Here is a 27684-nt window from a genome sequence, read left to right as displayed (position 1 = left end):
ACCTATTGAAAGGGCAGCCTTTTCTGGACCCTGTGCCTAAGGTCATTCTGACCACAGATGCATTACTGACAGGTTACGGTGCTCACTTTCAAGACGTCACGGTATAGGGCCTCTGGATGCGGCAGGATGCAGCAACAAGTCTACAAATGAGAACTCCACCCACAAGTCCTTCAAACATACTTTCCAAAATTGGGAACTCCTAAGATGGAACTTTTCGCCGCAGCAGAAAGTGCAAAAGGTTTGTCTCCAGGTTTCCACACCCTCTGTCCAAGGGCAACGCTTGCACCTTGCATCTATAGCTGCATATCTGCAGAACCGACAATATACTTCCTTGTTCAGAATCTCCGTCATCAAAGCTTTCATGGTAGGCCTTAAAAGGATTGTTCCACCCAGAGTGCCTCCTGCACCGACCCCTAGTGATAGAGACTGTCTGTAGTGCAGTCCGACTTGCAATATTTCCTTAGAGTACTCACCCTTATAATAAATGTTTGCATTAATTAACCATAAATACAAGTTCGAACAACGTTATATGGACACAAATGTTACCTTAACTGCAGACAATGCCCTTCCCTGATCCATAATGTGTTCTCTAAACTGGCAGCCAAATGTTTTTTACTGCAGCAGGTTGGGCCTACTTTTTCCAAGGAAAAAATAACCATGACAATGTGTTGTCCTTGACCCCAAGCATATTGCCCCGGGCATGTGGCTGTAGGAATTCCACACTCCTGTTCTAGAGGATGTGCTAATTGTGCACAATTAGATATTTTACCTTGTTTTTAGGGAAGGAGCACCGGCACTGGGGACCTGTTTAGCAGGAACCCAGTGCACCTCAGTCAAGAAGCCTCCGTACCAGTGGCAGCAAGTGGGGATGACTGTGTCCAAAAGGGGACTTTCCTACAACAAGACACAGTTGTCAAGATATTTATACCAGTCTGATGTTCTTTGTGGCGAATATCACATCAGTCCAAAATTGTGAGTTACTTAAAATGACCACCCAATGTAAACAAAATGTTCTGAGGAGAGTCTACAATTCCTCCTACGTACAGTTAAAACCTGAAAACATAATCACCACTTCGGCTGGGGTCTATTACATGTGAACAAGTTGGCCGGATGTTTCCTGGATTCATATTGTGAGATGTCATTTGTTAAATAGGTGCATGATGCCATGTCACAAAGTTGACTGGTAAATTATTTTGTGGAGGCAAGATGGTAGGGATGACATTCAGGGCCCGATTTAGAAATCTGCAGACAGGTTACTCCATCACAACGTTGACTGACGTTGACTGATATCCCGTCCGCCAAAATCTGAATCCCATCCTATCCTATAGGATTTAGATTACAGCAGACCGGATATGCGTCACCGTTGTGATGGAGTAACCTGTCTGCAGATTTCTAAATCGGGCCCTGAATGTCATCCCTACCATCTTGCCTCCACAAAATAATTTACCAGTCAACTCTGTAACTCGTCCGCTGAATTATAAATCTGGCCCTATGTCTTAAATGCTGATTTCTGAATTGATAGATTGAGACCTTTATGTCTAATAAATTGTATAAGAAATATGATGGTATTGTGTTTTTCGCTGACGATTGCACTGACAGTTTAAATAATGGGCGCATTATTTGTTGCATGTTCGGTTTCCAAGAATACAAGTGCAAAGCTTACATTGGGCTCCATATTCATTTCTCATTTTTATTTTCAACTAACCACCTGTACACTTATTGATTTTCACTTTAAAGTAAAGTTCTGTATAACACTTGTTGTGTGTTCCCAGGTTGCTGAAGAGAAACTTGCAAGGGCTAAGCAAGTCGCTGAAGCAATTACCCAGAACAGACCTAATTTACCCAAGTCTGGTAAGCATGTTGATGTGATCTTTTTGGAGGATTGTTTTGGATGTATGAAGCTTGTGAATTAAAGGTTATCGAAAAGGATGTGTAGCACTTTTTTAAACTCATCATATGTGTGCTTTTTATTTGAGGTTTAATTTCTTATTAAATAACTGGTCTTACTTTTGCAAATTGTATTACAAACCTCCCTGCCCTATTCGTCTGGCATCCATTTGCATGGAATTTTATCATAGGTGCTGCTTTCTTACTTGGGGAACTTTCAGAAAGTTGACCTAGTAATGCATTCTGCCCGTTGATTAACATTGGCTTTGTGGTTTGTAATTCACATGTTATGGCTTACTATGTGCTGGCTTTATTTACTTTAGGCTCTTCAGGTTCAATTAATCCTGCTCGTTCCCTAAACCGTGTTATCTGTATTCTTCCACAAACTCCTTTCTGTAAGCAGGCCTTTAAACTTTGGTCTTATCTTGTCACATTTGCTGTGCATTCAAAGACTGAGGTCAAATGTTACGCACTGTGTTCAGAGGGTGCTTGTTTACTTTTCTTTGTCTTCAGAGTGAGAGGATTTATGTGACAATCTTGCTGGTTACTGGGGGTAGGAAAGAGGCATTTTCCTAGCAATCATATTTTAAATTAACTAAGTATTTCAGAATATATCAGAATTAGGAACACAAATGAAGCACATAATTGTTTTTTGTAAGAGTGTTGGAAACAAATACTTCAACATGATCAAAATAAATAAATACACTAGGTGATGCAATTTCTGCATGTTTCAGTTCATGCACAGTATAGTTTTAGTAGCAAAACTGCATTTCTGTACAAATATTGTCATTTCAATCGAAACTGTGTTGTCTGTAATGACAGCGTGCTGCCGTACCATGCATACTCCACTCTGCCACTCTTCTCTGCTCCACACCACCCTGCATTTCTCCACTTTATCACTCCACTCAACTGCAACATGCACCGCTCCACTCTACGCCACTGTATTCAATGCCACTTAAAGCCTCGCTTCTCTACTCTACCCTGTACCACTCAACTCTGCCATTGCAATCTTTGCCCCTCTACTCTACACCACTGCACTCTTCACCACTGCAAGCTACACCACTCCAGTTTAGGCTACACACATCTACTGTTCACAACTCCACTTTATGCCACTGTGTTCTACGCCACTCTGCAACACTGCACTTTACTCTGTAACTCTCAATTCTGTGCCCTTGCATGGTAACCCAAAAGACTATACGCCACTCTAATCTACTCTGCACCAGTTTACTCTGTGCCGCTGCACTCTACACCACTACACATTAAGCTATTATATGCATTTGCACTCTATCCGGCTCAACAAGGTGCTTAAAGAACAACCCAAAACTTGTGGAAGTTTACTGAGCCCTGAAACCAAATGTTTGATGGCATGTGTGGCTGTAGATGCACATGCTGTGTATACTCCTGCCATCTAGTGTTGAGAGTGCTGCACGTTGTTTTTCTTTGAAGAAGTGTTTCAAGTCACGGGGTCGAGTGACTTCTCCTCTCGGTGATAGTGTGCATGGGCATCAACTCCTTTGTTGGATTGTAATCTCTCCGCCATCGGGTTCAGACATGTGTCTTCACTCCGTCATTAGACTTGCCCCGGGTCGAAATCTTTCTTTCTTACCTTCTTTGACGGTATTGTCTCTGCTTGCATCTTTCAATCTAAGCGCGTGCGTCGAGTTGGTTGTCTGGACACTGACCGTGCACCCTTCAGGGCGTCCTCACCCACCTCAGGCCTACCATTTGACACCGAACTATATGCAACCTAATGGAACGAACACCGTTTCGCTTCTGTCCTCGGTGCCACGCAAAATGTCCCCACACCGATCACCATCTGCTGTGTAACCTGTGCCTCTCCTCCAGTCACCAGGAGGCTACCTGCGATGCCTGCAGATTTTTCTGTGTGAAGAAAGCGCTTTGAGACCGAAGGGGACGTCGACTGGAAATGGCGCACAAGGCTCTGGACGACACCTCCTACATCTTTGGGGAGGAACAAGCTCAGGGAGGAGCCTGCACATGAAGAGGCCTTCTCCATCCAGGACCCTTTCGACTCCAACGTGCAGTCTGACATGAAAGCCAAAAGATAACATCGGGCCGAATGAGGAGTACCCTCCTACACATCCCAAGACTCTAAAAAGGCTCCTAGAGATTGCTGGCTTGCCACTGCCAGCAGCCCATGGTCAGAACTGAAAATTTGTTTTGGCTGCCTCTGACAAAGTCATTGTCTTTGGCTTCAACCTATGGCACTTTGGACTGACGTCATCCCCATTTCAGTCAGAACCTCAGCCTGAGTCGGCTCCACGTCTGTGCTGAGAAAATCGCCCCGACCGAACCATTGGTGCCGAAACCCAAGGAACCAAAAACTTTGGAACACAGAGACTCTAGTCAGTCTTCTGCTACTCCTTCGCCTGTGGAGCCTATAATGGAGACTATGAAGAGTAAAGGAAGCATTGCTGCTTATTCTGCCTACTGTTAAAGAGGAAGCTGTTCTTTCAGGAAGCCCTGGGCACTCCATCACCTCAAGAGAAGTAATGACAAAGCCACTAGACCATCTCCACCTCCTCCTCCTCCTTCTGCTCCACCTTTACTTCCTCTGCCTCTGCCACCCACCTCCGCTCATTCTCCTGTCTCACCTACACCAGGAGATTGCACCCTTCAAGGAGCTCTTATTTGTTGGTGAAGAGTTGGATGTGTCACAACATGAACCCAGATCCCTGGGACACTTGTGATCCTGACCCCATCCTTGCCACTGATCCTGACCTGTAACCCACACACCCCTCAGCACTTGAGGCTACTACTTCCTTCCAACAAGTAGTGGCAAGAGGAGCTGCATCTACATACAGGCATATTCAATTTCTCACAGTGCTCCCTAACACGCTGACTAAATCTTCCAGGAGCCCATCCGCTCTAAGGTTATCATCTCTAGAGTTGACAAAAAATATAAGCTGTCTCCCTCTGACCCAATAAATTAGGTCTCAAGTCCCTCCTGACTCTGTTGTAACCATCACAGCACAAAAACATGATGGTAGCCAGGCCACTACGGGCTCCCCCTCCTCCTGAGAAAGAGAGCAAGAAAATTGATGCTGCTGGCAAAAGGATTGCTATGCAAGCAGCTAACCATTGACATATCGCAGACTCCCAGGCATTACTGGCCAAATACGACCTGACTCACTGGGGCAAAATTGAGTAGCTCCTCTCGTTTCTACCAGATGAACACCAGAAAAGAGGGCAAATAATATTTTCTGAGGGGCAAACAATATCTAATAATTCCTTTTTCTGTGCCCTGGATGCTGCAGGTGTAGCTGCTCGGGGCATTTACACATGTCCTCAGAAGGCATGCTTCGCTCCGCTGCTCTGTCTCAACCCAGAGGTTCAGCAAGGGGTCCATAACATGCCGTTTGACAAGGAGCATCTTTTTGCCCCTCAAGTATATAATACCCTTGAGAAGCTAAAGAAGGACACTGAGGCGGAAAATGCCTTGAGTGCCCTCCAGTCCCCAACACAGAGGGGTACTTGTCGTCACCCCTGTTTCAGGCTCCTATAACTCCACATCCTTTGAGGCATCCACTTCACAATCTAGGCACTCTCAAGTCTCCTATTCTAGGGGTTTCTACAAGGGGTTCCTATTGAGGCAATAAGAAGGGCTGAGCTGAGAATACCACCTTCTGAGACTTGTCCTCCACTGTAAAGCAGTGACTTGCCCCTGCTCACTCCACACCTGTCAGGGAGAAGGCTCCAAAACCTTCATTCAGAGTTGGTCAACCTCACCACAGACTGATGGGTTCTTTCCATTACCCAACATGGTTATTGTGTGGAGCACATTACCGCTCCTCCAAATATTCCACCTTGCACTCAGACTATCCCACGAGCATCTCACCCCTCTTAAACAAGAGGTTCAGTCCCTTCTTAGAACACCAGGGATCAGGGGTATACTCCCTATACTTAATTATTCCCAAAAATGGCTGCTCTCTCAGGCCTATTCTCTACCTCAGACTGCTAAACCAATACATCATTTCAGAACACTTTCACATGGTTATTCTTCAAGATGTTATTTCATTTCTGCTACAAGGTGACTTTATGACAGCCCTAGATCTAAAGGACGCCTACTTTCATATTCCCATTCACTCTGCACCCAGAAAATACCTAAGGTTTGTAATTTCAGGCAAACATTACCAGTTAAGAGTCTTGCCTTTTGGGGGTCACGACCGCTCCCAGAGTCTTTACAAAGTGTTTGGCAGTATTTTCCACGCATCTCAAAAGACAGAACATCCACGTTTTGCCTTACCTAGACAACTGGTTTATCAAAGCCAGTACCTTACGATAGTGCCAGTATCACACTCAGTTGACAGTGGATCTCCTACACACTCTGGACTTCACACTCAACTTTTCCAAGTCTCACCCCAATCAAACACTTTTTGCCTGATATCTGATGCTAACTTGACTGAGTGTGTGCTGTGATCCTGCTAACTAGGCCCCAGCACCAGTGTTCTTTCCCTAAATTGTACCATTGTTTCTACAATTGGCATGCCCCTGGCACACAGCTAAGCCTTTTGTAAAAGGCAACAGTAGTACCAAGGTCTCCTGTGACCAGGGAGGGTCCCTAAGGGCTGCAGCATGTATTATGCCATCCTAAGGGACCCTTCATCAAGCACATGCACATTGCCATCACAGATTGTGCGTGTTGGTGGAGAGAAAAAGGTAATGTCCACATGGCACCCCTCTCTGGGTCCCATGCCCACAAACCACTGCCTGTGACATAGGTAAGTCACCCCTCTAGGAGGCCTTACTGCCCTAAGGCAGGGTGCACTATACCACAGTTTAGTTGCATGGGCAATATGCCCCTTCAGTGTCTAAATCCATTCTTAGACGTTGTAAGTGCAGTGTGGCCATATTGTGCATGGGCTGGGAGTTTTTCATTACACACTCCACAGCTTTTTGGTAGCTTCACTTAAGGCTGGGAAGTTTGGTATCAAACTTCTCAACGCAGTAAACCCACACTGATGCCAGTGCTGGATTTATTGCAAAATGCACCCAGAGGGCATCACAGAGCTGCCCCCTTATTTTACCCAACCCTTTAGTGCAGGACTGACCAGTCTGTGCCTGCCTGCCACTAACCGACAAGTTTCTGACCACATGGGGTTGAGAGCCTTTGTGCTCTCTGGGATCAGAAACAAAGCCTGCTCTGGGTTGAGGTGCTTCACAGCTCCCCGCTGCAGGAACTGTAACACTTGGTGGTGAGCCTCAAAGTCTTATGCCTCCTGTTACAGTGCCCCAAGGCACTCCAGCTAGTGGAGTTGCCCGCCCCCTGGACACAGCCCCCACTTTTGGCAGCGAGTCCGGGGAGATAATGAGAAAAACAAGGAGGAGTCTCCCCCTCAGCCAGGTCCACCCCTAAGGTGACCAGAGCTGAAGTGATCCCCTCCTTGGAAAATCTTCCATCTTGTTTTGGAGGATGTGCTCCCTCCCCAGCGAAAGGGAGTACAAGGAGGCTGTAGCTATCCTCAAGGACAGTAGCCATTGGCTACTGCCCTGTGACCCTAACACACACCTAAATTCAATATTTAGGGGCGACCCTGAACCCAGGATATTAGATTCCTGGCGACCTACAAAGAAGGACAACCTAGCTGAAAAACCCCACAGAACAGGAGGAAGACAACTGCTTTGGCCCCAGCCCTACCGGCCTGTCTCCAACTTCAGAGAACCTGTACCAGCGATGCATCCTGCGGGCCCAGCGACCTCTGCCTACTCAGAGGATTGCCCTGGAACTACAAAGGATCATGAACTCCCTTGGACAGCGGACTTGTCCAACCAAAGAAAGGAGAAACCATCTTTAAAGGGACTCTCACCTTACTCCAGAAGTGCAAGTCCCCACCACTCTACACCCAACGCCCCTGGCCTGTGTCCATAGAAACCTATGGCCCAGAGAGGATCCCTGATGACTTGTCCATCCTGGACTGACCTCTCTGCACCCCCACGATGATGCCTGCAGATGGAATCCCGAGGACCCCCCTGACTGCGACTCCCCGGACGAAGATATCAGACACCTGGAGAAGCACTGCACCCTCAGCCCCTAGGCGCGTGAGAAACACCACCGGTGCAGCAGTGACCAGCAGACGGCCTTCACCCTTGCCCAGTCTGTGGCTGGCCTGAAAACTACCTCCCTGCCCCCCCCCTACGTGCCCTGCCTGCAACCTCGAGTGACCCCCGGGTCCCTCCTTTGAATCCCATTGCAAACCCGACGCCCTGTTTGCCCACTGCACCGACCCCCCTTGTGCCTCTGAGGGTGTGTTTTGTGTGCCTACTTTCCCCCCTGTAGTGCTCTACTAAACCCCCCGGTCTGCCCCACGAGGACGCGGATACTTGAATGCCAGTAGACTGGAACGCCCCCTGTCTCCATGGGCACCCATGTTACTTTGGCTCTTCTTTCACCTCTGCACCCGACCGGCCCTGTGTTGCTGGTGCTGAGTGTTTGGGGTTGACTTGAACCCCCAACGGTGGGGTACCTATGCCCCAGAGACTGAACTTGTAAGTGCTTTACTTGCTGAATTAAGTAAACTGAACTTACCTCTCCAAGGAACTGTTGAAATTTGCATGGTGTCCACTTTTAAAATAGCTTATTGCCATTTTATGAAAAACTGTGTACATTACTGTTTTGGTTCAAAGTTCGAACTATACCTATGCAAAGTACTTTACTGCACTCTGAATCTTGTGGGTCTAAAAATAAAGAAAATTATATTTTTCTAAATAAAAACCTGTTGGCCTGGAGTTAAGTCATTGAATGTGTGTTCTCATTTATTGCCTGTGTGTGTACAACAAATGCTTAACACTACCCTTTGATCAGCCTAACTGCTCCACCACACTACCACAAATAAACCATTAGTATTATCTAGTATTGCCCCTCTCAAGCCTCTTGGGGAACCCTTGGACTCTGTGACACTATATCTCATTTGATATAGTATATACAGAGCCAGCTTCCTATAGTAAGTCAGCAGTGAAGCTATTTTAAGTATATGTGCTGGACACTGGTCATTATGAGTTGCCCAGCTAAATGATGGCTTAACTGACAACAGGGATGTTAGGTATGAAACATGTCGTATTACTAAACCCTCACTGAATCCAGTGATGAATTTATTAATACATGCACTCAGAGGGGCCCTTAGAGGTGCCCCCTGAAAACCTACCAAATCCTAGTGTGCGAACTGACTGGTCAAAACCAGTACAGCGACCTTAAGACAAAGTTCTGAGATATAGTGTGCACAGAGTCCAGGGGTTCCCCAGAGGCTTAACGTTAGATAAATAATATAATACTAATGCTCTCTTTTGTGGGAGGGTGATCGAGCAGTTAGGCTTATCAGAGGGTAGTGCAAAGCATTTGTTGTACACACACAGGCAATAGAAGAAACACACACTCCATGACTTAACTCCAGACCAGTAGTTTTTATATAGCAAAAATCCTTTCTTAATTTATTTTTAGAACCACAAGATTCAAGTTGCAGGTAAATAGATTTGTATTTCACACATGTATCAATAGAACTTTGTTTGAAATCGATAAATTATACAGTTTTTGAAATATTGGCAATTATCTGTTTAAAAAGTTGACACTGTGCAATTTTCAATAACAGTTCTTTGGGGAAGAAAAGTTAGTACGGTTTACAGGTCAGTACTTGGTTCACAGTTCCAGACTCCTGGGGTTAGGATGTCCACAGGTTGGGGTTCAGACCGGATGGGAGTGGGGTGGGGGAATTGGGGGGCACAAGTAGGCACCACAACCACACAGGGGCAGCCGGGTGCAGGGTGCAAACAAGGTGTCTGATTTCCAATGCTGGTCTATGAGGGGGCCCCGGGAGTCACTCAGATGCTGCAGGCGAGGCCCAGGGGGTTGACTTTGACAGACCACAGGCTGGACAGCTAGGGAGGACTGCCTGCTGAGTGACCGGAGGTCTGGTTCTCAAAGGCCTGGGGGCTGTGGGTACAGTGGTCTTTTGGGCATCAGATTTCTTCATCTGGAGTTTTCGTGGGAGTCCTCGGGATTCCCTCTGCAGGCATCGATGTGGAGGGATGGAGAGGTCAACTCAGGGTGGGCAGTTGCTCACAATCGCCTGAGGACTCTCTCTTTAGCTGGTTGGGCAACCTGGACACTGGCCAAAGGCGTCTGGTGTAGGGTGGTCAGGACTCGCAGATCCTGGGAGGCTCTTGAGTCCCTTGGCAGTAGTTTTTTCTTGGCCAGGGCAGCTGTCCTTTGGAGTTCTTGGTCCTTTGGGGTACAGGGCAGTCGTCTGGAGCTTGGCATAGGTCACTGGTCCCACAGGATGCGTCGCTGCTTTCTTGCAGGTTCTTTAAAGCAGTAGAAAGGCCGGTAGGGCTGGGGCCAAGTCAGTTTGCGTCTTCCTTCTTCTCTGCTGGGGGTTCAGCTTAGCAGTTCTAGTTCTTTCTTGTCAGGTCGCCAGGAATCAGGTGAACTTGCCCCTAAGGGTGGCTACACTGTTCTTGTGTCCACTCCCTTTGGGGCAAGGGACACAAACCTAACCCTATTTGTCCCTGTCTTCCAAAGCAAGATGGAGGATTCTGCAGGGAGGGGGGTCACCTCAGCTCTGGACACCTTAGGGGTGGTCCTAGCTGGGTTGATCACTCTTCCATGTTTTCCCTAATTTTCCTTTCGGACTTGCCGCCAAAAGTGTTTTTGTCTTTGGGTAATGGGGCCCCTCTGGGGCACTGTAACCTGAGGCTTGAGCCTTTGAGGCTCACTGCCAGATGTTGCAGTTCCTGCAGGGGGGGCGGTGTGTTTTTGTCTGTGGTGGTGGTGGGGAGGTGTGTATTGGGCGCATGTCAAAAGAAGCACTTTCCTACAGTACCAATGCCGCCTTAGGGTACCATCTACTAGGGGCTTACAGGAGTGCTAGAAGTTTGCCCAATTAGGGAATAATTGTACAGTTTTAGGGAGAGAGATCTGTCACAGGGGATCCCCTCAGTATAGGGACCCAGTGCACTTTCAGTCAAAACTGCATCAAATGCAAGGCAAAAAGCAGGCGTAACCATGTCTAAAAGGTTCGCTTTCCTACACCTATTGTGTTTGGTATCAAACATTTTGTCTTAATAAACCCATACTATGCCCCCTGAAAACATGCCAGACCTCTAGTGTGCTGGCTGATTGGTATCGACCAGCTAGCCACCACTCAAATGTTTGTAACCCCTGGAGGTGAGAGCCCGCACTCTGAGGATAGGTATAGTGCCTGCTCTGGAGGAAGGTGTTCACATCTCCAGCGGGAATTCTAGTGAATTAGCATACCAAGGCCAGAGGCTTGAAAGCCCCTGCTGCCTTTGATATGCAATCTCTGCTCCACTCAGACCAGGGAGAAGGTCACCCCCCTGCCTTTGGGTCCATTTGACACCAGAGCAGGCGGGGAAAATGAGCTAGTCAGCAGTTGTCACACTTACCGGCTGAGCACACCCCTAAGGTGGCAACCTGAAGTAGACAGATAAAAAAGGATGTCACCATCTTGTTTTGGTGCAGCTAGGAACCCTGGGTCATGGTTATGCCCACTTTCCACAGCATTTATAGAAGATGTAGTCACTCCAGGGGTGTAAGTAGCCCTTTGGCTTTTATGTTACACTCCCGCAAAGGCCCCTAATTTGAGTATTAAGGTGTCCTGTAAGGAAATGCCTCCTTGGCATGGTTACCCCCTGACTTTTTGCCTTTTGCTGATGCTATGTTTTGAATTGAAAGTGTGCTGAGGCCTGCTAACCAGGCCCCAGCACCAGTGTTCTTTCCCTAACCTGTACTTTTGATTCCACAATTGGCACACCCTGGCATCCAGGTAAGTCCCTTGTAACTGGTACCCCTGGTACCAAGGGCCCTGATGCCAGGGAAGGTCTCTAAGGGCTGCAGCATATCTTATGCCACCCTGGGGACCCCTCACTCAGCACAGACACACTGCTTCCCAGCTTGTGTGTGCTGGTGAGAACAAAACGAGTAAGTCGACATGGCACTCCCCTCAGGGTGCCATGCCAACCTCACACTGCCTATGCAGTATAGATAAGTCACCCCTCTAGTAGGCCTTACAGCCCTAAGGCAGGGTGCACTATACCATAGGTGAGGGCACCAGTGCATGAGCACTGTGCCCCTACAGTGTCTAAACCAAACCTTAGACATTGTAAGTGCAGGGTAGCCATAAGAGTATATGGTCTGGGAGTCTGTCAAACACGGACTCCACAGCACCATAATGGCTACACTGAAAACTGGGAAGTTTGGTATCAAACTTCTCAGCACAATAAATGCACACTGATGCCAGTGTACATGTTATTGTAAAATACACCCCAGAGGGCACCTTAGAGGTGCCCCCTGAAACCTAATCCAACTACCCGTGTAGGCTGACTGGTTCTAGCAGCCTGCCACACTCGAGACATGTTGCTGGCCACATGGGGAGAGTGCCTTTGTCACTCTGTGGCCTGTAACAAAGCCTGCACTGGGTGGAGATGCTATCACCTCCCCCAGGCAGGAGCTGTAACACCTGGCGGTGAGCCTCAAAGGCTTACCCCCTTTGTTCCAGCACCACAGGGCACTCCAGCTAGTGGAGTTGCCCGCCCCCTCCGGCCACGGCCCCACTTTTGGCGGCAAGGCCGGAGGAGATAATGAGAATAACAAGGAGTCGTCTCTGGCCAGTCAGGACAGCCCCTAAGGTGTCCTGAGCTGAAGTGACTCTGACTTTTAGAAATCCTCCATCTTGCAGATGGAGGACTCCCCCAATAGGAATAGGAATGTGACCCCCTCCCCTTGGAAGGAGGCACAAAGAGGGTGTACCCACCCTCAGGGCTAGTAGCCATTGGCTACTAACCCCCCAGACCTAAACACGCCCTTAAATTTTGTATTTAAGGGCTTCCCTGAACCTAAGAATTTAGATTCCTGCAACTTACCTGCTGAGCTGAAAACCCCTGCAGAAGAAGAAAGAAGACACCAACTGCTTTGGCCCCAGTCCTACCGGCCTGTCTCCTGCCTTCTAAAGAAACCTGCTCCAGCGGCGCTTTCTCCAGGACCAGCGACCTCTGAATCCTCAGAGGACTGCCCTGCTTCCAGAGGAACAAGAAACTCCTGAGAACAGCGGCCCTGCTCCAAAAAGACTGCAACTTTGTTTCAGAGGAGCAGATTTAAAGACCCCTGCAATCCCCGCAAGAAGCGTGAGACTTGCAACACTGCACCCGGCGACCCCGATTCGACTGGTGGAGAAACAACACCTCAGGGAGGACCCTCCGGCGACTCCGAGACTGTGAGTAACCAAAGTTGTCCCCCCTGAGCCCCCACAGCGACGCCTGCAGAGGGAATCCCTAGGCTCCCCCTGTCCGCGACTGCCTGACTCTAAAATCCCGACGGCTGGAAAAGACCCTGCACCCGCAGCCCCCAGCACCTGAAGGATCGGAACTTCAGTGCAGGAGTGACCCCCAGGAGGCCCTCTCCCTTGCCCAGGCGGTGGCTACCCCGAGGAGCCCCCCCCTTGCCTGCCTGCACCGCTGAAGAGACCCCTTGGTCTCCCATTGATTTACATTGCGAACCCGACGCTTGTTTGCACACTGCACCCGGCCGCCCCAGTGCTGCTGAGGGTGTACTTTTCGTGTGACCTTGTGTCCCCCCCCGGTGCCCTACAAAACCCCCCTGGTCTGCCCTCAGAAGACGCGGGTACTTAGCTGCTGGCAGACCGGAACCGGGGCACCCCCTTCTCTCCATTGAAGCCTATGCGTTTTGGGCACCACTTTGAACTCTGCACCTGACCGGCCCTGAGCTGCTGGTGTGGTGACTTTGGGGTTGCTCTAAACCCCCAACGGTGGGCTACCTTGGACCCCAAACTTAACCCCGTAGGTGGTTTACTTACCTGCAAGAACTAACAATACTTTACCTCCCCCAGGAACTGTGAAAATTGCACTGTGTCCACTTTTAAAACAGCTTATTGTGTTTTATGAAAGTATATATGTGACTGTGATTATTCAAAGTTCCTAAAGTACTTAGCTGCAATACCTTTCAAATGAGATATTACATGTAGAATTTGAACCTGTGGTTCTTAAAATAAACTAAGAAAATATATTTTTCTATAACAAAACCTATTGGCCTGGATTTGTCTCTGAGTGTGTGTTCCTCATTTATTGCCTGTGTGTATGTAGAACAAATGCTTAACACTACTCCTTTGATAAGCCTACTGCTCGACCACACTACCACAAAATAGAGCATTAGTATTATCTCTTTTTGCCACTATCTTACCTCTAAGGGGAACCCTTGGACTCTGTGCATACTATTCCTTACTTTGAAATAGTGCATACAGAGCCAACTTCCTACATCGGGAAAGCATCAAGGCAGGAGAAGATTGTTTGGAGCTCAGGATGTCAGCCCTACCACTTCATCGAAGTCCCAAGACTCTGACTCCTCCCTTCGTCTCCCGACACCTATGCTCTGGATACTGGACCCCTTGGAGCAGCCAAGGCTTGTTGGTTTTCCAGTCCGGGCTTCAAGGCCCTTGGTACCAGGGGTACCAGTTACAAGGGACTTATCTGAGTACCAGGTCTGTGCCAATCGTGGAAGCAAAGGTACAGTTTAGGGAAAGACCACTGGTGCTGGGGCCTGGTTAGCAGGGTCCCAGCACACTTTCAATCAAAACTTAGCATCAGCAAAGGCAAAAAGTCAGGAGGTAACCCATGTCAAGGAGGCCTTTCCTTACACCACCCCTATGGTAGGCCCTCCTACGCCAGAGGGCTGGGTGCAGGCCCCTGTGTGTGAGGGCACCCCTGCATGAGCAGAGGTGCCCCTACGAACGTGAGTTCTGTTACACTGGACTTCGAAAGTGAGGGGAAGCCATTTTACCCATGTACTGGACTTAGGTCACTATATGTGTCCAGATACACAATGTTAACTCCGAACCTGGGCATGTTTGGTATCAGACATGTCAGAATGATCCACCAATATTGTTGCCAGTATTGGTTGCATGATTCCATGCACTCTGGCGTCTCCTTAGAGGACTGCCAACATTGCTCCTACAAGTTGTCAGGGGTTTTCCGGGCAGCGCGCGCCGCTGCTGCCACCTCTCAGACAGGTTTCTGCACTCCTGCTGCTTGACCAGCTAAGGCAGGGGAAGGCAGAACAAATGGTTTCCTGTGGGAGAGGGCGGTAACACCCTCTCCCTTGGCAATAGGTGTTACAAGGCTTGGTTGGCGTAGCCTCCTCTAGCCACCAGTTTGATTTGAAGGCCACATTTGATGCCCTCCTTGCATTAACCGTTTTGCACCAGCCCAGGGACCTCTCTGGCAAGAAACTGGCCAAAAGGAAAAGGGTGTGACCACTCCGCTGTCCATTGCCACCCCAGGGATGGTGCCCACTTGATTCTGCCATCTTGAAACCAAAATGTGCAGAGGCCCCTGGGAGCATCTGAGTGGCCAGGTCAGGCAGGTGACATCACAGACCCCTCCTTATAGGTGGTCACCGTAATAGGACTCCTCTGCATCGTTTACTTCATCTTCTGGCCACTGCAACTGCAACTGGACTCTTCAGGAACCGACAATCTGCAACTTCAGCAACAACTCCGCTTTGCAAATTTGTTTCTCCGGCTCCTTCAATCATCTGCAACATTTCCAGCTATGCATACTTTGGCCTGCACCAAGAAGCAATAAGGAATCTCCCTTGGAGTAAAGGAGTGTCACCCCTACATCTGCAGGCACAGGCTTCAACGACGACCGGTTACGTGGATCTCCTCTCCTTCAGAACTGCATGGATCCTGTATCACAGTTGGTGGTCTGGAGTGGCCCCCTTGGTCCTCTTTGTCAGCTGTCCAACTTTGGAGACAGAAAGCCCTTGCCTCTCCTTGCAGGACAGTACTCCTGTGCACCGCAACTCTTGCAGCTACCAAGGCTTGTTTGCTCCTGCTCCACTGGCTCTTCAGGCTCGGTGTGCTCTCGGCCCCCAGCACTTCTTCCTGCAGAAGCAGTCTCCTCTCTGCTGCTCCAGCGAGTGGGACTTCTCTTCAGTTGTGCTGACTGGGCCTTACTGCGACTTGCTGTGTCTGCTCCCAGTGGGTTGCCTGTGGGGGCTGCGACTGCTTCTGTTGGCTCTCCTGACTGCTGAGGGTCACTTCGTACTCTCCTCACTGGGTCGAGTCCCGAGGGCCTTGCTCGACCTCTTCAGCCTTGCAACTCTTCTTTTGCATTTGCCAAGGCTTGTTTGTGGTTCTTCTGCACCACTGACCATCTGTGACTTGAAAACCGACGTGGGACACTGTCTGCACTGCACCAAGGAATCCTCTTCAGCTCCTGGGCTCCACAGCTGGTCTTCTCCCCTGGTCGATCTGGTTCTGCATCCACAGAAGGGCGGGTATTGGTTCCTGCCCCCACTGGACACTCCATTGTGGACTGGATTCTCTCTCCTTCGTTTGCAGGCCTTCTTCTACCGGAATCCACCTTTGGGTTCCTCCTGTCTGGTCCTGTTCTCATACAATCCTTTTTCAAAGACCAGGCTTACCTCTGCTCTGCTGCTTACCTGTGGTCGCTGGGGGTCACTCTGGTATTCACCTCTTGGGGTTTCTAGTTCCTACAGCTCCCCTCTAACTCCACATCCTTGGGTGCAGGACTGCATCTCACATCACACATTCTTAGTACATGGGTTGGCCCTCCCCTAGGGCCTTTCTAGTTTTATTACGTATTGCCAATGCTCTTTGCTTTTATGCTACTTTACTGATTGCTATTGTGTAAATAATTAGTGTGTACTTACCTCCAGTTGGGGGGAACTGCCTATAAGTATTCTAGTGTTGTGTTACTATAATAAAGTACCTTTATTTTCGTAACACTGTAGTTCTTTCATGTGTGATAATAGTGGTATACCTGTGAGACTATACTGGTATTGCATAAGCTTTGCATGTCTCCTAGATAAGTCTCAGCTGCTCATCCACAGCTACATCTAGAAAGCTCTGGCTTCCTAGACACTGCCTACACTTAACTAATAAGGGATACCTGGCATAGGGTGATAACATCATAAGTGTCCACCACACACCAGGCCAGCTTCCTACAGCAGTATGTTATGTGCTTGGTGAGTGGTCCCATAGGGTGGCACAAAATGTGCTGCAGCCCTTAGGAACCCTCCTTAGTAACCCAGGACCTAGGTACGAGGGGTACCATTTAATAAGGATTTACAGAGGATGCTAAAAGATTTGTCATTTGGTCAGTTTTGGGGGTAAAGAACAGTGGCACTGGGGACCTGATTGTTAGGGACCGAGTGAAAGTCAAAGATGCATCAAATACCAGGCAGAAAAATGTGTTTGGGGGAGGCATACTGCAACACAAAGACCTGTTCACTACAGCCACCACATCAAATATAATGCACCCTCCTTTAGGGCTGTAAGGTCTGCTATAGGGGTGACTTATATATATTATATGCAGTGATTTGGACATGGCATACAAGGGGGAGTGCCAAGTCATGTTTCCATTCATGGTTGGCACCCTTTCATGCAGCCTGCATTGGCAGGCTGTGTGCAATTTCTAGCGTGGCACAAAAGATGTTGTAGCCCTTATGGACCCTCTTTAGTACCTATGCTCTAGGTACCAGGGGTACTGTAAGGAAATGCCTTCTTGGCATGCTTACCCCTGACTTTTTTCCTTTGCTGATGCTAAGTTCTGATTGAAAGTGTGCTGGGAGCCTGCTAACCAGGCCCCAGCACCATTGTTGGGGATGTCCGACTTAAGGACTCTCTGTAAGCTAAAAAATATAAAGACTGGGTCAACCCCTACCAAATTAAAGCTCTGCTCTTTTGGCAGAGTTTGCAAAGGACCACCCTCTGAGGATAATACTACAGAGGGGGAAGCTAGTGACCAGGTGGATGATTCCCTCCCTCCTGTCCTAGTTAGGGAGAACAGGGTCCCTCAAACCCTGACTCAACAAGTGATAGTCAGAGATTCTGGTTCTCCACATGAGAGACCAGTAACTCTGGAAGCATTGAGGGCAGCCTCAATGAAGATGACCTCCTGTTAGCCAGGATGGCCAAAAGATTGGCTTCGGAGAGACAGCTCCTAGCCATAGAGAGTGAAAGAAAAGAGATGGGTTTAGCTCCCATCAATGGTGGCAGCAACATAAAATAGAGTCAGAGAGAATACTGACATGCTAAAAATCCCCAAAGGGATTGTAACTAAATATGAAGATGGTGATGACATCACCAAGTGGTTCACAGCTTTTGAGAGGGCTTGTGCAACCAGAAAAGTAAACAAATCTCACTGGGGTGCTTTCCTTTGGGAAATGTTCACTGGAAAATGTAGGAATAGACTCCTCACACTCTCTTGTAAGGATGCAGAATCCTGTGACCTCATGAAGGCTACCCTGATTGAGGGCTTTTGAATCTCAACTGAGGAGCACATGATTAGGTTCAGGGGGGCTCAAAAATCCTCAAGCCAGACCTGGGTTGATTTTGTTGACTTCTCAGTCAAAACTCTAGATGGTTGGAATAATGGCAGTGGTGTAAATGATTATGATGGGCTATATAACTTGTTTATGAAAGAACACCGTTTTAAGTAATTGTTTCAATGATAAACTGCATCAGCATCTTTTAGACCCAGGTCCAATTTCTCCTCAAGAATTGGGAAAGAAGGCAGACCATTGGGTCAAGACAAGGGTGACCAAGACTTCCACAGGGGGTGACCAAAAAAAAGGGGTCACAAAGACTCCCCAGGGGAAGAGTGTTGAGACATCCAAAGGGAAAAGTAAAGAGTCTTCTATAGGGCCCCAAAAACCTGCTCAGGAGGGATGGTCCAGAGCCTCTTCACAATCCAATTTTGGGTACAAGGGTAAAAACTTTGGTCTCAAAAAGGCCTAGTGTCGTAGCTGTAATCAGCCAGGACACCAAACTGGAGACGAGGCCTGTCCCAAGAAAAGTCCCACAACTACTACTCCACTTAGCACTGGAATAGTCAGTCTCCAGGTGGGATCAACAGTGTGCCCAGAGCAAAATAGGGTTCACACTGAAGCTACATTAGTCTCGGAGGGTGGGGTGGACCTAGCCACACTTGCTGCCTGGCCGCCTAACATGCAAAAATAGACAGCAGCTCTTAATCAATGGGACTAGAGTAGAAGCCCTGATGGATACAGGTGCCAGTGTCACTATGGTGACAGACAAACTGGTTTCCCCAGGACAATACCTGGCTGGACAGAAATATCCAGTCAGCAATGCTGACAATCGGACTAAAGTCCATCCCATGTCAATGGTAACTTTAGAATGGGGAGGTGTCACTGGCCTGAAACAGGTGGTAGTCTGTTCTGCTATGCCAGTAGAATGTCTGCTTGGAAATGATCTCGAGTCCTCAGCATGGGCTGAGGTAGAATTCAAAACCCATGCAGCCATGCTGGGTATCCCTGAACTGGTGTGTGTCAAGACAAGGGCACAGTGCAGAGCTCAGGGTGAAAAAGAAGTGTTGGGAGTCTGGAATAATGACCCAACCTTCCAAGAGAAAAGGAAAGAAGACTGGGGAACCAGCTTCAACACAGCACAAGAAACAGAACCTCTCTTCACAGGAAGAAGTTCTATCCCCTGAGGGAACTGAGTCCATGGACCTGGAACCTTATCAGGTTGAGCTCTTAGGCCCATGGGTTCCCTCAAGGGAACAGCTTTGTAAGGGGCAAGAAACATGTCCATCTCTTAAAGGTCTAAGACAGCAAGCAGCTGAGCAAGAAAAAGGAAATGTCAGTGGAACACACAGGGTCTGTTGGGAAGATGGACTCCTTTACACTGAGGTAAGAGATCCCAAACCTGGTGCCACTAGATGAGTGGTAGTGCCTCAGGAGTTTAGGGTGTTCATCCTGACCTTAGCCGATGACATTCCCCTTGCTGGGCATTTGGGACAAACCAAGACATGGGAGAGGTTAGTCAACCATTTCTATTGGCCCAATATGTCCCAGAAGGTAAAGGAGTTTTGCACCTCCTGTGTCACCTGTCAAGCCAGTGGTAAGACAGGTGGCCATCCAAAGGCCCCCCTCATTCCACTTCCAGTGATGGGGGTCCCTTTTGAAAGAGTGGGTGTGGATATAGTGGGTCCACTTGAACCTCCCACAGCATCAGGGAATCAGTATATCCTAGTAGTAGTGGATCATGCTACTAGGTACCCTGAGGCAATTCCCTTTAGGTCCACTACTGCCCCAGCAGTATTCAAAGCACTCATTGGTATTTTTACCAGAATGGGATTTCCTAAGGAGGTGGTTTCTGACAGAGGTACCAACATCATGTCAGCTTACCTAAAGCAGATGTGGAATGAGTGTGGGGTGACTTACAAATTCACTACACCATACCATCCACAAACCAGTGGCCTTGTTGAGAGATTTAACAAGTTATTGAAGGGCATGATCATGGGGCTCCCTGAAAAACTCAAAAGGAGATGGGATGTCCTCTTGCCATGCCTGTTTTTCGCCTACAGAGATGTGCCTCAGAAGGGAGTAAGGTTTCCCCCTTTGAACCTCTGTTTGGCCATCCTGTTAGGGGACCACTAGCTCTTGTAAAGGAAGGCTGGGAGAGACCTCTCTATGAGCCTAAACAAGATGTGGTGGACTATGTACTAGGCCTACGTTCAAGTATGGCAAAGTACATGGAAAAGGCAAGCAAAAACCTTGAGGCCAGCCAACAACTCCAGAAGATGTGGTATGACCAAAAGGCTGCTATGGTTGAGTTTCAGCCAGGGCAGAAAGTCTGGGTTCTGGAGCCTGTGGCTCCAAGGGCACTTCAGGACAAATGGAATGGCCCTTACCCAGTGCTAGAAAAGAAGAGTCCGGTCACGTACCTGGTGGACCTAGGCACTAGCAGGACCCCCAAGAGGGTGATCCATGTTAATCTCCTCAAACTCTGATAGGGCAAATGTAAATATGTTGATGGTTACAGATGAGGACCAGGAAGCAGAGAGCGAACCTCTCCCTGATCTCCTCTCCACTGACCCTAAGGATGGCACAGTAGATGAAGTGATCTATTCAGACACCCTCTGGCTAACAGCAGGCTGACTGCAGGCAAGTCCTCCAGCAGTTTGCTGAGCCCTTTTCTTTAACCCCTGATCAGACACACCTGTGTACCCATGATGTGGACACAGGAGACAGCATGCCTGTTAAAAACAATATATTTAGACAGTCTGATCGAGTTAAGGAAAGCATCAAAGTGGAAGTCCACAAGATTCTGGAGTTGGGAGAGATTGAGCACTCAGAGTCCCTGGGCTAGCCCAGTGGTCTTGGTCCCCAAACCTCACACCAAAGATGGCAAGAGAGTTGGGGTTTTGTGTGGACCTCAGAGGGCTTAACTCTGTCACCAAGACAGATGCTCACCCTATTCCATGGGCAGATGAGCTGATAGACAAATTAGGTGCTGCCAAATACTCAAGTACCTTTGACTTAACTGCAGGGCCACCAGACATCGCCATCCCCAGCGACTACAAACTGCTCCGCAAAGACCAGTCTTCACGCCCAGGCGGCAGCCTGGCCATCGTAAAACGATTGACAACCAATGCAGAAGAACACTCCCCCCTATGGAGCACCTCCATTTCCAGATACACGCCACCTGGCACGCATCCGTCCTTCAGCGACTTCATTGTCGACATCATTGCTCCTCATGCTTTCACCTTCTCAAACTACTTCCTCCCCAGCAACCTCAACTACCTTAATGGCAACAGCAATTACACCAATACCGCTTCCCTGCTCAGCAACCTCACCCCAATTGGATTAAAACAACTGGTCACCTCACCAACACACATTGCTGGACCACACACTCAACGCCATTTTCTCCACCAACATCACTGTCAACAACACTTCCACACTTCATTGGACTGACCACCACTGCATCCATTTCACTATCACCTCACGGACTATCCACCTCCACACACTACGAGCCCCAAACAGATAATAGAACTGGATCATCAAGGAACAGCTCTCCAACACCCTTTATAGTCTTTCCTGCTCCTCACGGCAGATGCTAACATCTCAGCACGGAACTTCCACCATCTCCGAATGTGCCAACACCCTCGCACCTCTCCGTGAGACCTCTGCTAAACACCAACTCAAAAAGGCCAGCTGGTTCTCTCCTGCACTCCAGGCTCACATGCAGAGGGCTAGTGTAGGAAGTTGGCTCTGTATGTACTATTTCAAAGTAAGAAATAGCAAGTGTAGGAAGTTGGCTCTGTATGTACTATTTCAAAGTAAGAAATAGCATGCACAGAGTCCAAGGGTTCCCCTTAGAGGTAAGATAGTGGCAAAAAGAGATAATTCTAATGCTCTATTTTGTGGTAGTGTGGTCGAGCAGTAGGCTTATCAGAGGGTAGTGTTAAGCATTTGTTGTACACACACAGGCAATAAATGAGGAACACACACTCAAGAACTTAACTCCAGGCCAATAGGTTTTTATATTGAAAAATATATTTTCTTAGTTTATTTTAAGAACCACAGGTTCAAGACTTACAGTTAATACTTTAAATGTAAGGTACTTCACTTAGCTACTTTAGGAACTTTGAATGAAAGCAATATCACATACAGTCTTTGTAAAAATGGCAATAAGCTATTTTCAAAGTGGACACAATGCAAAAATCATCAGTTCCTGGGGGAGGTAAGTAAAGGTTACTTTTGTAGGTAAGTAAAAACACTTAAAACTCTGTCCTGGGGCATAGGCAGCCCACCATTGGGGGTTCAAGGCAACCCCAAAGTTACCACACCGGCAGCTCAGGGCCGGTCAGGTGCAGAGGTCAAAGAGGTGCCCAAAACACATAGGTGCCTATTAAGAACAGGGGTGCTCCGGTTCCAGTCTGCCAGCAGGTAAGTACTTGTGTCCTCGGGGGGGGGGGGCAGACCAGGGGAGTTTTGCAGAGCACCGGGGGGACACGAGAAGGTACCCAAAGTAAGCCCTCAGCGGCACAGGGGCGGCCGGGTGCAGTGAGCAAAGCAGGCATCGGGTTTCAGGTAGGAAACAATGGAGGGACCCGGGGGTCACTCTAGCGGTGCAGCCAGGCACAGGGGGGCTTCTCGGAACAGCCACCACCTGGGCAAGGCAGAGGGTCGCCTGGGGTTCACTCCTACGCTGAAGTTCGGTTCCTTCAGGTCCTGGGGGCTGCGGGTGCAGTGTTGGTTCCAGGCATCTGGTCCCTTGTTACAGGCCGTCGCGGGCAGGGTGTGCCTCTGGATTCTCTCTGCAGGCGTCGCTGTGGGGGCTCAGGGGGGTCGTCTCAGGTTACTCACGGGCTCGCAGTCGCCAGGGAGTCCTCCCTGAAGTGTTGGTTTTCAGAAGGTCGAGCTGGGGGTGTCGAGTGCAGTGTGTGAAGTCTTTGGAAGTTGCTTCTTTGTTGCAAAGAAGTTGCAGGTTTTGAACAGGGCCGCTGTTCACGGGAGTTTCTTGGTCCTGTAGTCCAGGGCAGTCCGCTGAGGCTTCAGAGGTCGCTGGTCCCTGTAGGATGCGTTGCTGGAGCAGGTTTTCGAAGTTGGAGACAGGCCGGTAGGGCTGGGGCCAAATCAGTTGTTGTCTTCCTCCTTCTCTGCAGGCTTGTGGGTCAGCAGTCCTTCTTTCTTCAGTTTGCAGGAATCTGATTTCCTAGGTTCTGGGGTGCCCCTAAATACTGAATTTAGGGGTGTGTTTAGGTCTGGAAGGGCAGTAGCCAATGGCTCATGTCCTTGAGGGTGGCTACATATTCTTTGTGCCTCCTCCCTGTTAGGAGGGGTGCACATCCCTAATCATATTCGGGGAATCCTCCAAAATCAAGATGGAGGATTTCTCAAGGCAGGGGTCACCTAAGCTCAGGACACCTTAAGGGTTGTCCTGACTGGTGGGTGACTCCTCCTTGTTTTTCTCATTATCTCTCCTGGACTTGCTGCCAAAAGTGGGGGCTGTGTCCAGGGGGCGGGCATCTCCACTAGCTGGAGTGCCCTGGGGCATTGTAACACGAAGCCTGAGCCTTTGAGGCTTACTGCTAGGTGTTACAGTTCCTGCAGGAGGGAGGTGTTAAGCACCTCCACCCAGAGCAGGCTTTGTTTCTGGCCTCAGAGGGCACAGAGGCCCTCACCATAGGGGGTCAGAAACTTTTCTCTCAGCAGCAGGCTGGCACAGACCACTCAGTCCTGCACTGAAGGATTGGGTAAAATACATCTGTAAGATGCGTTCTGTGTGCATTTTGTTTAATAAATCCAACACTGGCATCAGTGTGGGTTTATTATTCTGAGAAGTTTGAAACCAAACTTCCCAGTTTTCAGTGTAGCCATTATGGTGCTGTGGAGTTCGTGTTTGACAGACTCCCAGACCATATACTCTTATGGCTACCCTGCACTTACAATGTCTAAGGTTTTGCTTAGACAATGTAGGGGCATATTGCTCATGCAGCTATGCCCTCGCCTGTGGTATAGTGCACACTGCCATAGGGCTGTAAGGCCTCCTAGAGGGGTGAGTTACCTATGCCACAGGCAGTATTTTGTGGGCATGGCATCCTGAGGGGGATGCCATGTCGACTTTGCCTTTTTCTCCCCACCAACACACACAATCTACAATGGCAGTGTGCATGTGTTAGGTGAGGGGTCCCTTAGGGTGGTACAACATATACTGCAGCCCTTAGGGGCCTTCCCTGGTCACAGGGCCCTGGGTACCACTGGTACCTTTTACCAGGGGTTTATCTGTGTACCAGGGGTGTGCCAATTGTGGAAACAATGGTACATTTTAGGTGAAAGAACACTGATGCTGGGGCCTGGTTAGCAGGGTCCCACCACACTTCTCAGTCAAGTCCGCATCAGTATCAGGCAAAAAGTGGGGGGTAACTGCAACAGGGAGCCATTTCCTTACAACTGGCAAATAAAAATGGCACCTGTAGCAAAATAGAAAACCGCATTCTATACATCTGATGGGTACTACCAGTTTACTGTGACGCCCTTTGGCTTAAAGAATGCCCCTGCCACCTTCCAAAGGTTGGCGAATCAAGTCCTTGCTGGCTTGGAGTCCTTTAGTGCAGCTTATCTTGATGATATTGCTGTGTTAAGATGGCAGGATCTCCTGGTCCACCGAAGAAGGTTTTGCAGGCCCTGCAAACAGCAGGCCTCTCTATCAAGGCATCTAAATGTCAGATAGGGCAGGGTACTGTTGTTTACTTGGGACACCTTGTAGGTGGAGGCCAAGTTCAGCCACTCCAACCCAAGATCCAGACTATTCTGGACTGGTGTAGGAAGTTGGCTCTGTATGTGCTATTTCAAAGTAAGGAATAGCATGCACAGAGTCCAAGGGTTCCCCTTAGAGGTAAAATAGTGGTAGAAAGAGATAATACTAATGCTCTATTTTGTGGTAGTGTGGTCGAGCAGTAGGCTTATCCAAGGAGTAGTGTTAAGCATTTGTTGTACATACACATAGACAATAAATGAGGTACACACACTCAGAGACAAATCCAGCCAATAGGTTTTGTTATAGAAAAATATCTTTTCTTAGTTTATTTTAAGAACCACAGGTTCAAATTTAACATGTAATATCTTGTTTGAAAGGTATTGCAGGTAAGTACATTAGGAACTTTGAATCATTTCAATTGCATGTATACTTTTCAAGTTATTCACAAATAGCTACTTTAAAAGTGGACACTTAGTGCAATTTTCACAGTTCCTGGGGGAGGTAAGTTTTTGTTAGTTTTACCAGGTAAGTAAGACACTTACAGGGTTCAGTTCTTGGTCCAAGGTAGCCCACCGTTGGGGGTTCAGAGCAACCCCAAAGTTACCACCCCAGCAGCTCAGGGCCGGTCAGGTGCAGAGTTCAAAGTGGTGCCCAAAACGCATAGGCTAGAATGGAGAGAAGGGGGTGCCCCGGTTCCGGTCTGCTTGCAGGTAAGTACTCGCGTCTTCGGAGGGCAGACCTGGGGGGTTTTGTAGGGCACCGGGGGGGACACAAGCCCACACAGAAATTTCACCCTCAGCGGCGCGGGAGCGGCCGGGTGCAGTGTTAGAACAAGCGTCGGGTTCGCAATGTAAGTCAATGAGAGATCGAGGGGTCTCTTCAGCGCTGCAGGCAAGGGGGGGCTTCCTCGGGGAAACCTCCACTTGGGCAAGGGAGAGGGACTCCTGGGGGTCACTTCTGCAGTGAAAGTCCGGTCCTTCAGGTCCTGGGGGCTGCGGGTGCAGGGTCTTTTCCAGGCGTCGGGACTTAGGTTTCAGAGAGTCGCGGTCAGGGGAAGCCTCGGGATTCCCTCTGCAGGCGGCGCTGTGGGGGCTCAGGGGGGACAGGTTTTGGTACTCACAGTCGTAGAGTAGTCCGGGGGTCCTCCCTGAGGTGTTGGTTCTCCACCAGCCGAGTCGGGGTCGCCGGGTGCAGTGTTGCAAGTCTCACGCTTCTTGCGGAGAGTTGCAGGGTTCTTTAAAGCTGCTTCTTGAAACAAAGTTGCAGTCTTTTTGGAGCAGGTCCGCTGTCCTCGGGAGTTTCTTGTCGTCGAAGCAGGGCAGTCCTCAGAGGATTCAGAGGTCGCTGGTCCCTTTGGAAGGCGTCGCTGGAGCAGAGTTCTTTGGAAGGCAGGAGACAGGCCGGTGAGTTTCTGGAGCCAAGGCAGTTGTTGTCTTCTGGTCTTCCTCTGCAGGGGTTTTCAGCTGGGCAGTCCTTCTTCTTGTTGTTGCAGGAATCTAATTTTCTAGGGTTCAGGGTAGCCCTTAAATACTAAATTTAAGGGCGTGTTTAGGTCTGGGGGGTTAGTAGCCAATGGCTACTAGCCCTGAGGGTGGGTACACCCTCTTTGTGCCTCCTCCCAAGGGGAGGGGGTCACAATCCTAACCCTATTGGGGGAATCCTCCATCTGCAAGATGGAGGATTTCTAGAAGTTAGTCACCTCAGCTCAGGACACCTTAGGGGCTGTCCTGACTGGCCAGTGACTCCTCCTTGTTGTTCTCATTATTTTCTCCGGCCTTGCCGCCAAAAGTGGGGGCCGGGCCGGAGGGGGCGGGCAACTCCACTAGCTGGAGTGTCCTGCGGTGCTGTGACAAAGGGGTGAGCCTTTGAGGCTCACCGCCAGGTGTTACAGCTCCTGCCTGGGGGAGGTGTTAGCATCTCCACCCAGTGCAGGCTTTGTTACTGGCCTGAGTGACAAAGGCACTCTCCCCATGGGGCCAGCAACATGTCTCTAGTGTGGCAGGCTGCTGGAACTAGTCAGCCTACACAGACAGTCGGTTAAGTTTCAGGGGGCACCTCTAAGGTGCCCTCTGGGGTGTATTTTGCAATAAAATGTACACTGGCATCAGTGTGCATTTATTGTGCTGAGAAGTTTGATACCAAACTTCCCAGTTTTCAGTGTAGCCATTATGGTGCTGTGGAGTTCGTGTTTGACAAACTCCCAGACCATATACTCTTATGGCTACCCTGCACTTACAATGTCTAAGGTTTTGTTTAGACACTGTAGGGGTACTGTAGGAAGTTGGCTCTGTATGTGCTATTTCAAAGTAAGGAATAGCATGCACAGAGTCCAAGGGTTCCCCTTAGAGGTAAGATAGTGGCAAAAAGAGATAATACTAATGCTCTATTTTGTGGTAGTGTGGTCGAGCAGTAGGCTTATCCAAGGAGTAGTGTTAAGCATTTGTTGTACATACACATAGACAATAAATGAGGTACACACACTCAGAGACAAATCCAGCCAATAGGTTTTGTATAGAAAAATATCTTTTCTTAGTTTATTTTAAGAACCACAGGTTCAAATTCTACATGTAATATCTCATTCGAAAGGTATTGCAGGTAAGTACTTTAGGAACTTCAAATCATCAAAATTGCATGTATACTTTTCAAGTTATTGACAAATAGCTGTTTTAAAAGTGGACACTTAGTGCAATTTTCACAGTTCCTAGGGGAGGTAAGTATT

At 48.8% G+C, this 27684-nt stretch overlaps 1 protein-coding gene across 1 annotated transcript in view; it reads left to right on the top strand.

Annotated features, from left to right (window-relative positions):
• LOC138280199 (tol-Pal system protein TolA-like) overlaps nucleotides 1-27684 on the top strand; it is a 689969-nt gene that overhangs the window by 503397 nt on the left and 158888 nt on the right. Inside the window, exon 17 of the mRNA XM_069219461.1 lies at nucleotides 1773-1851. Coding sequence (XP_069075562.1) covers nucleotides 1773-1851 — 79 coding nt within the window. The remainder of the gene's footprint in view (nucleotides 1-1772; nucleotides 1852-27684) is intronic.

Source organism: Pleurodeles waltl, chromosome 2_2 (assembly GCF_031143425.1).
Source record: "Pleurodeles waltl isolate 20211129_DDA chromosome 2_2, aPleWal1.hap1.20221129, whole genome shotgun sequence".
NCBI lineage: Eukaryota > Metazoa > Chordata > Amphibia > Caudata > Salamandridae > Pleurodeles > Pleurodeles waltl.
Note: the sequence above shows the minus strand (reverse complement) of the source record. Positions and strands in the feature narration are given on the sequence as shown.